Source organism: Oncorhynchus tshawytscha, linkage group LG06 (assembly GCF_018296145.1).
Source record: "Oncorhynchus tshawytscha isolate Ot180627B linkage group LG06, Otsh_v2.0, whole genome shotgun sequence".
NCBI lineage: Eukaryota > Metazoa > Chordata > Actinopteri > Salmoniformes > Salmonidae > Oncorhynchus > Oncorhynchus tshawytscha.
Window position 1 is genome coordinate 31,074,756 of NC_056434.1, and position 14,753 is coordinate 31,089,508.

The 14,753-nt window shown below is 39.8% G+C and overlaps 2 protein-coding genes across 2 annotated transcripts; both read left to right on the plus strand.

Moving 5' to 3' along the window:
* The first annotated feature begins 88 nt into the window (after positions 1-88).
* On the plus strand, positions 89-2,665 carry rcn2 (reticulocalbin 2). Its single transcript, XM_024423597.2, has 8 exons — positions 89-272; positions 821-958; positions 1,044-1,146; positions 1,303-1,499; positions 1,602-1,715; positions 1,808-1,901; positions 2,004-2,146; positions 2,387-2,665. Exons 2-8 carry the CDS (start codon positions 821-823, stop codon positions 2,528-2,530), a joined length of 933 nt encoding a protein of 310 aa, XP_024279365.1. The 5' UTR covers positions 89-272; the 3' UTR covers positions 2,531-2,665.
* On the plus strand, positions 2,398-14,675 carry LOC112252406 (proline-serine-threonine phosphatase-interacting protein 1). The gene is made up of 16 exons (XM_024423598.2): positions 2,398-2,446; positions 4,245-4,302; positions 5,577-5,677; positions 5,772-5,846; positions 5,981-6,015; positions 6,127-6,233; positions 6,488-6,550; positions 8,921-9,025; positions 11,562-11,607; positions 12,250-12,329; positions 12,530-12,628; positions 12,852-12,948; positions 13,188-13,275; positions 13,393-13,478; positions 13,969-14,078; positions 14,189-14,675. Exons 2-16 carry the CDS (start codon positions 4,273-4,275, stop codon positions 14,315-14,317), a joined length of 1,251 nt encoding a protein of 416 aa, XP_024279366.1. The 5' UTR covers positions 2,398-2,446; positions 4,245-4,272; the 3' UTR covers positions 14,318-14,675.
* The last annotated feature ends 78 nt before the right edge of the window (positions 14,676-14,753 follow it).

Consider the following 14,753-nt stretch of genomic DNA (forward strand, 5'->3'; position numbering starts at 1 on the left):
TGACAGTTTCAGACTATCCAATCATTCATTTGTTAGGCGGAAACAGAAGAAATATAAACCAATCACAAAACAAGAATTGAGGCTAGGGGGGGGATTTAAACTTTCAACCATGGCAATCAAATAAATGGGCAGGACACATATGAAGTAACGTTTTTTTTGTCAAGTCGATCTGCTCGTGTCCTCTTGCTCCTGGAATCCTCATCATTATTGGACGTTACTCAAATTTTAACCCAGATTTTGCCAGCTGGAACGAGGAATTGGCACAAGCAAAGGTTTGTTTACGACATAATGTTCTCCTAAAATAGTCTGGAAGTCACTCAGCTAACTTTACCAAACGTCTGACCAGTTCATAATCCTCAAATTTTGTCAGACACTCATTGTCAACAACTCAGTTTATTTCAGGAAAATGCTCAGCATTATTAGCTAACAATAGCTAGTTAGCGTCCTAGTAACCGAACGTTACATCAGCCAAGAAACTTAGGTCTATTGTTTTGTCATGGTATGTTTTTGAGGGGGGGGGTCAATGACTGACAGCAACACTTTGGTTACTAACTATAGTTAGCTAACGTTAGTCGTTACCAAGCTAGCAACAGTACTGTATTGTTGTAGCCCAAACTGTCCAGTCTCTTTTAATGTCGACCACACCAGGTAACTCAGTGCTATTGTTTTCGCGTTTCATACAGCTAATAGTAGGTGAACCAGAACCAGACGGTTACACAATTGATATGTGAAATACATATTCTATGATTGTTAATCTATATTCTTCAAGTTTACGAAGAATGCTAAAATCATAACATGACGCTTTTTTTCTCCGTCATAGATGAAATACTCAGTTATACCCATTGCATTGCTTGTAATGCACTGTGCCTTTGGAGAGAGCTCCCACAATCATGAAGATCATTATGTGGGTCATCAGCACAGCCCCGAGCACGACATGGATCTCCTATTGGGAACTGAGGTTGTCATTTCTCTCTATCATCTGAATTAATATCCCCTTTCAGTCATATTCGCTATCTCACCATTTCTATAACTTGGGTTTTTAGGAAGAAGATGGACTAAAGAAACTTAGTCCAGCTGAGCAAAGGAACAAAATTATGGAAATCCTGAAGAAGATTGATAAAGATTCTGACAAACATTTAACCTCAGGTAAAAATACATTTTAAAAAATGGCTTTGTTTTAGGATGAATTTTGACTTTCATATGAAAAATGAATCCCACATTGTTATAAAAAATTCATACAGTATGGATACTGTATGTGTAATCTACTGCCTGTACAGTATGTGTAATATTTTGTCACTACAGAGGAGATCACACTATGGATTCAACATGTCTACAAGAAATATGCATTGGATGATGCAGAGGAGCGCTTCCCTGAATTTGACACCAACAACGATGGTGTTGTGTCGTGGGAAGAATACAACATGGTTGTCCATGAACGAGTCATTAATATTGATGAGAATGCTTTTCTGGAGGATCCAGAGGAAGAGTCACTCAGATTTGTATGATCATCTTAGTTGTACCAGCCTTTATTTTATTGTTGACAACATATGGATTGCACATGCTCTACACCTCACAGTACTTATCAATCTTTTCCTTTTTAGCTCCACTTAAAGGAAAAGAAGCGCTTTGATTTTGCTGATATGGGTGGCACACCAGGCCTTAACCTAACTGAGTTTCTTGCATTTACACACCCATCAGAAGTGGATTACATGGCTGTAAGACATTTCCACAAGCTGTTTTCATTTGTATCCACATGAGCAGAATCAAATGTTTGGTGTGGTAATATTTTGCTATTTTTTTATTTTAGGATTTTGCCGTTGAAGATGTGTTAAGTGAATATGACACAGATAAAGATGGGTTCATCAGTCTACGTGAATTTATTGGAGATGTTCGAACTAATGGTAAGCACAGAAGAATGCTTTCTGTGTTTTTCTCGACATATAATGGTTTGTAAGGGCTCAGTTGGCTTTCCTGCTGTAGTAATGTGTGTTTGTATACTTCAGAGGAGGATGACCCATCAAAGTGGGAGATTGAGGAAACTGTCCGCTTTGACGACCTCTATGATCAAGACAAGGATGGCAAGTTGAATCGAGAGGAGCAGCTCCGCTGGGTGGCCCCTAACAGCTATGGCTCTGCACGGGAGGAGGTGAGTAACCCCTATACTACCGTGTCTCTGCATTACATGGACAGCCATGTCTCACTAGGGTGCTCTAGGAGTGCTATTTCTAATTTGATTATAACATATTAGTTCCTGTGAAGTGCAGTCAGGGTATGGAAACATTTATACATTGGTTGGTATGAATGGTATCCCCATTGAAAGTGGGTGTATCTATCAGTTCTCTTCAGTTTGCTTGAGTTCTTTTGCTTTGCTCTTATGTTTTAACAGGCCATTCACCTCATCAAAGAAATGGACCAAGATGGTGATGGGAAACTGTCAGAGGCAGAGGTTTTGAAAAATCAAGACATTTTTATGAATAGTGAAGTAACAGACTATGGAAGGCAACTGCATGTGTCACATGATGAATTATAACAGATGTCTTTTTTTACTGTGATGTACAATAACAGTTCAGTTTGGACACGCCTACTTATTCCATGGTTTTTCTTTATTTTTACTATTTTCTGCATTGTAGAATAATAGTGACGACAAACTATGAAATAACACATGGAATCATGTAGTAACCAAATAAGTGTTAAACAAATCAAAATATATTTGAGATTCTTCAAAGTAGCCACCCTTTGCCTAGATGAGAGCTTTGTACACGCTTGGCATTCTCTCAACCAGCTTCATGAGGTGTTCACCTGGAATGCATTTCAATTTACAGGTGAGCCTTGTTAAAAGTTCATTTGTGGAACTTCTTTCATTGTTAATGTGTTTTTTTTAGTGCAGTCGCATAAACCATCAAGCGCTATGATGAAACTGGCTCTCATGAGGACCACCACAGGAAAGGGAGACCCAGAGTTACCTCTGCTGCAGAGCATAAGTTCATTAGAGTTACCAGCCTCAGAAATTGCAGCCCAAGTAAATGCTTCAGAGTTCAATTAGCAGACTTGCCTAAATAAATAAAGGTTAAATAAAATAAAAACAGACACATCTCAACATTAACTGTTCAGAGGAGACTGTGTGAATCAGTCCTTCATCGTCGAATTGCTGCAAAGAAACCACTACTAAAGGACACCATTAAGGAGAGACTTGCTTGGGCCAAGAAACACGAGCAATGGACATTAGACCGGTGGAAATCTGTCCTTTGGTCTGATGAGTGCAAATTTGAGATTTTTGGTTCCAACCGCCGTGTCTTTGTGAGATGCAGAGTAGGTGAACAGATCTCCGAATGTGGTTCCCACCGTGAAGCATGGAAGTGTGATGGTATGGGTGTGCTTTGCTGGTGACACTCAGGGATTTATTTAGAATTCAAGGCACAGTTAAGCAGCATGGCTACCACAGCATTATGCAGTGATACGCCATCCCATCTGGTTGATGCTTAGTGGGACTATCATTTGTTTTTCAACAGGACAATGGCTCAACATACCTCCAGGCTTTATAAGGGCTATTTGACCAAGAAGGAGAGTGATGGAGTGCTGCATCAGATGACCTGGCCTTCACAATCACCTGACCTCAACCCAATTGAGATGTTTTGGGGTGAGTTGGACCGATATGTGGGAACTCCAAGACTGTTGGAAAAGCATTCCAGGTGAAGCTGGTTGAGAGAATGCCAAGAGAGTGCAAAGCAGTCATCAAGGCAAAGGGTGGCTACTTTGAATAATCTAAAATATATTTAGATTTGTTTCAACACTTTTTGGTTACTACATGATTCCATATGTGTTATTTCATGGTTTTGATGTCTTCACTATTATCTTCACTATTATTATACAATGTAGAAAATAGTCAAAATAAAGAGAAACCCATGAATGAGTAAGTGTGTCCCAACGTTTGACTGGTACTATATATATATATATTTTCTCAGTTCAAGAAGTCTTAATGATTTACATGTAACATTTCTGAATGGGTTTTTCAATGTTTTTAGGGTATCCATCTATCAAATGACAACCAAATTTTAATGTTATCTTGGATGCAGGCTGTCTGTGTTAGCTAACATCACACTGAAGCTCTTCCTCATTTGAGTCAAATGAGTTAACTTCAAGCCATGTCTACTGACTGGGTGTTTCCTGTGTGTGGCATTATAATTTTCGCTGGCTTTGATCCGGCCTCAAAGAATCATAAGTGCCTTTACTGAATTCCCTCACAGAGGATATCACATTTGATCTACTGCTGAGATGACTTTACAATTCCAAGATTTATTTTGGGTGAGTTCACTTTAATGTCTTTACTTTTGACTAACCACTTTGATGCTCAATCTATATGATCTTTATGCATAAGATAAGGTTGAGGTATTTTTTTTTTTTAAAAGCACTGCACAGAGGCTATCAGCATAGACAGCTAAATTATTTACTGCTTGATCCAAACTGTATTGTGGTAACAGCACCTGAGGCAGTACACCTGTGTCAGGAAACTAAATGAAACTTTGTTTTTTTCATTGGCTCTCAGATTGTCGGCTTTACAAATGTTTGTTCTATGTTCTCACAGCCAACTTCGTTCTTTTTCTAAACATACTAGACTAAAACTTTATTTCATATGCTATGATGAAGAAATGTACTTGTGTAATTTTATATGGAAACTTGCTTTTCAATGTGTGGCATTAATGAATGTGTTTGTTATATTTAGTAATTTATCTAAATAACTAGGCCCACAGAACATTGTTTAACTTATTCTCTTGGCTGGATTGCTCATTTCTGAGTGTCAGTACCTCTATGCTGAGTTTCCTGTAAAACAGGCTAGGCTCTTATCTTTCTGTATTTGATCTTCTGACTGTGATGCATTGTCAACTGTAATCTACAAAACTACAAATAGCTTCTGGGTTGATTTGCATAGCAGCCTCAGTGCAATAATCCCCTTCTAACCTTTGCAAATAAAAATTACTTTATTGTGCATTTTTCTTCTTATTACTTTGTATGAAATAGTTTGGCATTGAATTATGTTTGATATTGTATAACACTTGTGCAATACTAATACCTGTAGTTGTCATTCTGTATTGTACATTCATTTATAAATGTTTTACTTCACATAGTACACAATCATGCATAAGCCAAAGTTCAGCTAACAGACGACAGTCAATGGTTTGCTGTTGATACATAAGGCGGTCAACAGTGGAATCCTTTGTGGCTGCTAAGGGGTTTTTATGACCAAACTACTATTTATGACTGTTTTCCTGTGGAAACTGGGTGGTATGTAGTATAAGGTATGAGTGATAGTGTGGGCCAGCAACATCTCCACTGAAGGCCTACTACAGTGTTTGATATGTGTCATTTAACTTTCACCTGCACTGGCATTCAATACTATTATATACATGGCATCCATGAAAGCATTTTGTTTTGACAAACATAAATCTGTAAAAGTGTCAAAAGCTGCTGTAACTGAAAGATTAATGTTTGCATCTATTTTTTGAAAAGGACTTTCTTTGTATTAAATCTTTGCATTTTCTTTGAAGTTAAGATAATGCTATGATTCTGTATGGTTGTAGGGAGTGGATTTCATCAGTAATGTGGGATATGAGGCTCTCATCCAGAGACTCTGTGAGGGTCGACGGATGTGCAAAGACATGGAGGAGCTCTTGAAGATGAGGTAGTTGGTGGCAGCAAAGCAGTTCCTACATTGTGTATGAAGTTATATTATGTCACAATTATAAGTTAACAAATATTGTGTTTCCATTGGATAGGGCATCTGCTGAAGAGAGATATGGCAAGGAGTTAGTGATGATTGCACGCAAGGCAGGGGGTCTCTGTGAGATCAGGTGAGTAGCTCTGCTCTCAAGATTCATGGAAACGCAATGCCTTAAGTTTTGGTAGAGAGAGAGGTGTGTGTGTGATAATGTATTGTGTAAAATAAATGTATTGGCACTTTCTCACAGTTATATTCTTTTCACAGCACTTTGAGAGCATCCATTGACCAACTCAAAGTCCGTAAGTAGAACAGAATTTTAATTGTCCACTTCTAGCTATGGAGTTGAAACATCTGTAAGCAGCACTACTTCATCCCAGATTTGTAATGTTGTGTTACCTCATGTTTTGTAGAAATTGAGAACATTGGGAACCTACACATACAGCTCTCTGGGATGTTAAAGGAAGAGGTCAAGAGGATGGAACAGTTCAGGGATCGACAGAAAGAGCAGAGAAAAAAGGTTTTGGTTTGACATTTTTAGCTTTCACCTAAACAAGGCCTAAAGACAATCTATTGTTTGTGCATGGTGGTAAATATCTACATAGAGCATGTTGTACTATTAAATCATGTACTTTGTATCATGATTTCAAATGTTAACCATTTGCTGTTTAAGGACAGAGAAAGTATCCGTGGTTAGATGAGATGAATCCACTATGGATCTGTAATTGATCAGCTATTTTTGCATCAGTCACAGCATGTTTTTCTCTGTCTCAGTTTGAAGGCGTCATGGACAAGGTTCAGAAGATAAAGGTGTCTTTATACAAGAAAACAATGGAGGTGAGCACAGTTCCTACCAAAAACCTTCTTAATTTCTTTATCTGTATGCTCCTTTATGTGATGTGAAACCCTATTCTGTATAGTTTGTCTGTGGTAGGTAGGGCTTAACTCAATGTGTCAGGGATATTTTAGCTTTACTTTCAAAGGTCCTTTAGTTAGTATGGTTCAGGAAAACCATGTTTTTCTGTCAGGTGAAATTATATACCGGTAAGGGAATTTGTAATGTTCTCGAATAATAGGTTGCACCAGTAAGAGCATACAGATAAGAAAGGAAACAAAGAGGGCCATTCACTGGCAAGCCGAGGGAGCACCTCTAAAACAGAACTCTCAGCTCAGGAAATCCTGCTCTATTTGTTTTATTTTAGTCTCCCTGCTTGCACATGCATCTCTCGCTCTTGATTGCACTTTCTGTTCCTTATTTGGCAGCCGCTTCATGAAAAGTGTCAAATAATAATAGCTGTCTTAATCTAATAATTGGAGTTAAGTAGGACTGTGGCGGTCACTCAATTTTGTCAGCCGGTGATTATCAAACAAATAACTGTCAGTCTCATGGTAAATGACCGTTTTATTTTATTTAACACTTATTTTGGAATACCTACATTTTAAAAAGTTTAATAAATCCATGTAATATAGCCTACATCTTCACAATAAATCCATTATTTTAGACCGGTCTAAAGAAGTATGATATTAAGAAAATGTAGTCTATTTCAGGAGAACAGAATAGCATACTCTGAGTTGTCCTTTTGTTAGGTCCTGATCTGGCTATGCCAAATGGCTGTGGGCTACACTAGTTCATTTAGCAGACAAGATTTGCCTAGAATTATGTGGCATGCATTATTTTATGGTATGAAGAAAACAATTTAACAAAGCTGAATAAAATAGAAAGTATATTTTCTCCAAATGATTTGAGTTCACACATGCTGCTATTCTTTGTTGAGTGGTTAACAAGGAAATGGTTACCCCTATATGCTTAATTTAGAGTTATTAATGTAACTTTAGTTGTTCTACAAATGTTGGGCAATATGTTTAGATTTTTATTACATTTTAAGGCTGCATGATGCGACTCAAATAATGATTTGAAAAAAGTTGCTTGAAAGGCATGAGCTCTGCTTAGTTTTTTTGCACAGACTATACACAATTCATCAGTCTCTCATTCACAATTTGACAACCACTTGATAATGCCTTGAATTTCACAGCTGCATCCCCTTTATGTGGCCGTAATGCACCCTAAAAAAATCCATGCCTTTTGTGGCTGTGGTGCCCTTGGGCCCCGAGTGCTGCGTTGTGCCCTTGGGCCCCGAGTGCTGCGTTGTGACCTTCTCCCCGAAGCACCTCTCACTCACATGGCTCTCCATCACGTGATCGGGTCTATCCCCCAGATACAAGTGAAGACGGACACTTCTGGGATGCAACTGCGCGCGTCCTTATCGAATTCCGAGGTGCATATTGAAGATATTGGAAGAACTGTCCACATTTACTTTTCGTCAGCCAACAAGATGAGTAGGCTTAATGAACAGCAAAAGTACTAGCCTATGTCAATCTACTTTCCACCATAGTACAAAAATTGACCTATTTTGTGCGAGAAATAAATATTCCGAACATAGCCTGGGGCAATTGTGGGATGCAATAGATCCCAAATTAGTACAACCACTAGCATAAAAAAAATGCAATGTGGCTGACCCAACAGATCTGAACATTTAGCGTAAAATGTTGATAAACTATTAGGCTTTTTCTTCACATTATAAGCACATTGTAGGTTCTAAGCATGAATGTTCCATTTGCTGGAAAACACCATTATCAAAAGTGCCCGCTAATGCGATTATGCATGTAATGCTTTTATTATAAAGGTGCATTTTTATGGTGAAAATTATCTTCCAAAAACTTGAAACTCATGCCCTGTTTACAGTGCCTTTGGAAAGTATTCAGACCCTTTGACTTTTTCCACATTTTGTTAAGTTACAGCCTTAACTTAAAATGGATTTAAAAAATAAAACAAAAAGCAATCTACACACAATACCCCATTAAAAACAAAGAGAAAACAGGTTTTAATTTTTTTTGCAAATGTATATTTAAAAAAAAAAGATAACATTTTCAATTACATTTGCATTGATGCAGTGATTAGAGGGGCAATAGAGTGCTGAGGACCAGGCAGTTAGCAAGTTTGGTAGGCTACTAATGACCATTAGCAGCATCTGAGCTTGGAGAAACCTAATTACCATGACTAAACGGTCACATGGAATTTGACTGACTTCATGACTCGTGACCGCAGGTGTGGCGGTATTACGTTCACCGCAACAGCCCTAGAGGTAAGTACATTGTGTAGTATTGTAAACCTGATAACAAGTTCCCTTTCTGTGTGTCCTTCCCCAGTCTAAAAGGTCCTATGACCAAAGGTGCAGAGAGGCAGATGAGGCAGAGCAAGCTGCTGAGAGGATGAGCAGTGCAGCCACCACCACACCCAAGCAGGCTGAAAGGGTAAATCACTAAACTATCCATGCACACTGGACAACACATCTACTTAACTGACAATGGAAACCAGGCTTAGAAATATACCATTCAATTGTATGAAATCGTAACACAGTGCTCCCTGAGTATTTGTGTAAAATGTAACATACAGTAGTTGTAGGTCAGTCTGTAGGCTATATGTTTTGAATTGTAGGAATAATAACAGATAATAATAACGGATGTGAATTGCAATGAATGGTTTGACTTTCATCATAGAGTGAATGTAAACACATATTCTGAACTGTTGCTGTGTGGGGCATAAAGCAAAACCCATGTTCATGGGGATTCCTGCCACAATCCCCTTCAACTGAGTGATGAAATATAAATTGTTATTTCTGATTACTGTTCTACCATTTCAAATCAAATGTTATTTGTCACATGCTTCATAGACAACATTTGTAGACTAACCATGAAATGCTTACTTACGGGTCCTTTTCCAACAATGCAGAGTTAAGACAAATAACATGAATTAAAAAATATATATATATATAGGGAGTAGAAAATAACATGGCTAAAGAGGGAGTACCAGTGCTGATTTGATGTACAGGGGTGCGAGGTAATTGAGGTAGGTACTTTACATGCACTTAGTATACCAAACATTAGGAACACCTTCCTAATGTTGAGTTGCACCCACCACCGTCGTCGGTGATCAGGCCTACCACCGTTGTGTTGTCAGCAAACTTAATGATGGTGTTGTCGTAGTGCGTGGCCACGCAGTCGTGGGTGAACTGTGAGTACAGGAGGGGACTAAGCACGCACCCCTGAGGGGCTCCCGTGTTGAGGGTCAGCGTGGTGTATGTGTTATTGCCTACCCTGACCACCTGGGATCCAGTTGCAGAGGGAGGTGTTCAGTCCCAGGGACCTTAGCTTAGTGATGAGCTTCGAGGGATCTATGGTGTTGAGCTGTAGTCAATGAACAGCATTCTCACATAGGTGTTCCTTTTGTAGAAGTGGGAAAGGGAGGTGTGGAGTGAAATCAAGATTGCATTCTCTCTGGATTTGTTGGGGCGGTATGCGAATTGGAGTGGGTCCAGGGGGTCTGGGATGATGGTGTTGATGTGAGCCATGACCAGCCTTTCAAAGCATTTCATGGCTACAGGTGTGAGTGCTACGGGGTGATAGTCATTTACCTTGGTGTTCTTGGCCACAGGGACTATGGTGGTCTGCTTGAAACATGTACTGTAGGTATTACAGACTGGGTCAGGGAGAGGTTAAAAATGTCAGTGAAGACACTTGCCAGCTGGTCTGTGCATGCTCTGAGTATGCGTCCTGGTAATCCGTCTGGCTCACACATGGTTCAGTGTTGCTCGCCTCGAAGTGAGCATAAAAGGCATTTAACTCGTCTGGTAGGCTCGTGTCACAGGGCAGCCGTTAGCTGGGTTTCCCTTTGTAATCCATGATAGTTTGCAAGCCCTGCCACATCCGACGAGTGCATGAGCCGGTGTACTAGGATTCGATCTTAGTCCTGTATTGATGCTTTGCCTGTTTGATGGTTCATCGGGGGACGTAGCGGGACTTCTTATAAGCATCCAGGTTAGTGTCCCGCTCCTCGAAAGCGGCAGTTCTATCCTTTAGCTCAGTGTGGATGCTGCCTGTAATCCATGGATATGTACGTATGGTCACTGTGGGGGCAATGTTGTTGATGCACTTATTAATGAAGCCTGTCACTGATGTGGTAAACTCCTCAATGCCATCGGATGAATCCCGGAATATAAACAGTCCTGTAGCTTAGCAACCGCTTCATCGGACCACTTCCTAATTGAGCGTGTCACTGGTACTTCCTGTTTGAGTTTTTGCTTGTAAGCAGGAATCAGGAGGATAGAGTTATGGTCAGAATTGCCAAATGAAGGGTGAAGGAGAGCTTTGTATGCACCTCTGTGTGTGGAGTAAAGGTGACCTAGAGTTTTTTTCCCCCCTCTAGTTGCACAGGTGACAAGCTGGTTGAAATGAGGTAAAACAGATTTCAGTTTTCCTGCATTAAAATCACCAGCCACGAGGAGCGCTGCTTCTGGATGAGCATTTTCTTGTTGGCTTATGGCCCTGTATAGCTCGTTATGTCTTAGTGCCAGCATTGGTTTGTTGTGGTAAATAGACAGCTACAAAAAATATAGATTAAGTCTCTCTTGGTAAATAGTGTGGTCTACAGTTTCAGGCGAGCAGAACCTCGAGACTTTCTTAATATTAGAGATTGCGCACAAACTGTTGTTAACAAAGAGACACACCCCCGCCCTTGAGTTTATGACTCTTGAGCCATGACTCCATGAAGCATAGGATATTACTGTTCTTTAGGTCCCGTTGATAGAATAGTCTGGAACGGAGCTTGTCCAATTTGTTCTCCATTGATCGTACATTAACCAGTGGAACAGATGGTAGAGGCGGTTTATCTTGAAAAAATCACTTAATTATTTCTCATTATGTAATTGGGAGATCATTTCCGTACTCTTTAGCACTGGCATTTATTTATTAGTTTCCTGTCAGTGACAGTAACTTCCCTGTTTGTTTGCAGATGCACAACAAGTCTAAGCAGTGCAGAGAGGCAGCAGGAGAGGCAGGTAAGAGATATTAGGCTATTGAGCTCCTATCATTCCCTGTTGTTGTACTCCAAATAAAGGCAGTCCATGACTTGAAATCAAGATTGCTGAAAAGCCATAGCATGATTTGACCATTTGTTTTTGTCTCCCTTTTATCACCATAATGCTGAGGTTTACCAGAAATTAACGGTTGTAAATGTTTTCAGTTTCTCTTTCATTAAGTAATCTTAAAATTTGCTTCCAATTTGCAGATTATATTTTTAAAGGCCATATTCACTGAGTGTACAAAACATTAAGAACACCTTCCAAATATTGAGTTATTAGGAAGGTGGGGTTTTTTGGCTGTCAGAACAGCCTCAATTCATCGGGGCATGGACTCTATAAGGTGTCGAAAGCGTTCCACAGGGATGTTGGCCCATGTTGACTCCAATGCGTCCCACAGTTGTGTCAAGTTGGCTGGATGTCCAAGTTGGCTGGAAACTGTTGAGCGTGAAAAACCCAGCAGAGTTGCAGTTCTTGACACATACTGGTGTGACTGACACCTACTACCATATGCCGTTCCAAGGCAGTTAAATATTTTGTCTTGAAAATCTTCATCTTCAAAAATGATTCAGTCAATAACTGCGTATTATCTGAATACCACCTTTGCTTCTTTGTCCTCAGAAAAACAATACATGTCAATCATTGAACAGCTAGACAAGATTCGCCAAGAATGGGAAACCACACATGAGAGCACATGTGAGGTACATTGAGGCATATTCTAATGTCATTGCAATGAATGCAAGTTGGATTGTACAGTATGATCAGATAAACTGTTCTTAAATTACGTAAATATTTTCTGTCAAACTAGCTGATGGTCCACAGATTGTTGTAAACATGGGATATAGATATGGGATATAGCATTCTATATAGATATTTTGTACAATGGAGGATTGTTTTGCAGGTCTTTCAGCAGCAGGAGGGAGATCGTATCAACATCCTAAGGAATGCCATCTGGGTCCACTGTAACCAATTCTCAATGCAATGTGTCAAAGATGATGAGGTTGGTCAAGTTTGTTTTGTCTTACCAAGCCATACTGTAATCCACAATATCAGTAGTAGCATTAGTCAGCATTTTAAAGCATGGTACCATGTATACCACCCAGTGTGTAAGAAAAATATAGAATTTGTCTCAACTGTATCATATAGTAGCTGTAAGACTACTCAGTAATGATGATAAAGAGTATACTGAATGTGTTTGAGCCGTGCCCAAAATGTACTTTCAGTGTTTTGAGGATGTGAGGAAAACTCTAGAACTGTGTGACATCACGGTAGACAACAACTGCTTTGTTGAGATGAAAAGCACTGGCTCAAGTCCACCAGGTAGGTAGAATACACCACCTGTCCTGTTTCCTGGTTTGTGCACATGAATATGTTCCAGGTCTGAACATTTCAATATTAACTCTTTTAAATGTCATCATAGTAAAATATTGTGGCCTCATTGAGAAATAATATGTTCGCCCTTTGTTTGAACTTTGCAGTGCAGCCATGTCTCTGTGATACACTCTTTACTTAGGCCTAGGGTGAGTTTGCTTTGCTGAATGCCTGTGGTTTCTCCCCAGCTCCCATTGTGTTTGAGAACTACTATGAGAGGGAGCCCTCGACAGACACCAATGGCAGTGCCCGCTTTGTAGGAGGTGTTATGAAGAGGTTAGAGATACTAAGATTTGTTTTTAAACTACAAGAATACACATTTGAACTCATGTAACCATCAAAACAGCATGTTTACAATGTGAAGCAAAGTAAACTCTGTTTAATTACTTTTAGGTTTTCAAACCTTTTGCAAGGCAACTCCTCGACTGGCTCCAAAATTAACGTCAATGACTGTTCACAGCCATTAGCCCCACCTACTGGTTTGTATGCTGCTACAATTACTGTAAATAAATGTGGTACCAATAGAAACCATTTGTGGACGGGGAGAGACTGTGTTTTTTCACAGTCATTATATTGCTACTTGTCAGGTAAAAATACATTTGAGATGGAGAGGATAATGATGTATGTTCTCTTTTTATGCCTCCCCATAACAATGCATTGTGTTGATCTTGTTCCAATTATAATGTGAAAACATACATTTAATAGCCCATAACCTGATCATGCAGGCTTTCCATCTATTTACATAATCACCAGGGGGCACAAACATCCACCTGATTTCAGGTCAAATGTCCCTTGATGCAAAAGTAGCTGTTGCCACAATATTAAGCAGGGTCTGACACTATCACATCACACTACATTACATGGGCTTACTCTTTGAGTTCAGTCAATAGCTGTGGTACTGAGGTTTCAAACTGCCAGTGATTTGACCCAATAACTGCATGCCTCAACTACTTCATGTGTAATCCTTAGCCGACACATCAGATGGAGTGTACGCCTCCATTCCTGGATTTCAGCCAGTTGAGCCAACCATCTCAGAGAGCAGAGAGAAGTACCAGGCGCTATATGACTATGAGGCTCAGGTCAGAATGCTCTGACACCCTAAATGCCCGCATTCAACATCTAAGCCTACATTCACATTTCTGTGACATTTGAACCACAACTAAACCTAACCTGTCCTTGCCGTCTCTAGAGTGCGGGTGAGCTGTCCATGTCTGGAGGGGAGATGGTGGTGGTCATTGAGCAGGGTGTGGATGGCTGGTGGACTGTGGAGAGGAACGGCCTATCAGGACTGGTCCCTGGATCCTATCTGGCCAAATAATGAGCTCCTCTTGGCACAAGTAGTAAGGCTGGAAGGCCCATAGCATAGCCCTACCCTGCATATGTCTTAGTTTGACTATTTCCTCTAAGCCTAACAGTGCTGATAATGTTAGCTCAGTCTTGGCTATACTGTATGTGTTGTTGAGTGACCTCACTGACCTGAGACCATGGCTTTATCTAATGATGGAGATTATTAACTTATTTGTTGTCAAGATGGAAAGAGATGTGCACTTACCTGTTTTACTTTCCTCTCAAGTCAACAGGCAATACAGTTTGTTGTTGAACAATCCTACTGTAGCCAGGACAGCTGCAAAATAAAGCACTCTAGTTTTTACATTTGGTTGAGTTGTCAACTAAGGTGAATTCAAAGTGAAATCAACAAAAAAAATGTCACTGTCATTGGATTAAGGTTAAAATAAAAAATTCCCTTACGTTGA

What these genes read in the sequence shown, in the direction of transcription:
- rcn2 (XM_024423597.2), top strand. Translation starts at nt 821, where the DNA reads ATGAAATACTCAGTTATACCCATTGCATTGCTTGTAATGCACTGTGCC. An exon ending in AGGAAGAGTCACTCAGATTT is followed by an intron (nt 1,500 to 1,601) that starts GTATGATCATCT and finishes TTTCCTTTTTAG; the next exon opens with CTCCACTTAAAGGAAAAGAA. An exon ending in TGGAGATGTTCGAACTAATG is followed by an intron (nt 1,902 to 2,003) that starts GTAAGCACAGAA and finishes TGTATACTTCAG; the next exon opens with AGGAGGATGACCCATCAAAG.
- LOC112252406 (XM_024423598.2), top strand. Translation starts at nt 4,273, where the DNA reads ATGACTTTACAATTCCAAGATTTATTTTGG. An exon ending in AATTCCAAGATTTATTTTGG is followed by an intron (nt 4,303 to 5,576) that starts GTGAGTTCACTT and finishes GTATGGTTGTAG; the next exon opens with GGAGTGGATTTCATCAGTAA. An exon ending in AATGTGTCAAAGATGATGAG is followed by an intron (nt 12,629 to 12,851) that starts GTTGGTCAAGTT and finishes ATGTACTTTCAG; the next exon opens with TGTTTTGAGGATGTGAGGAA.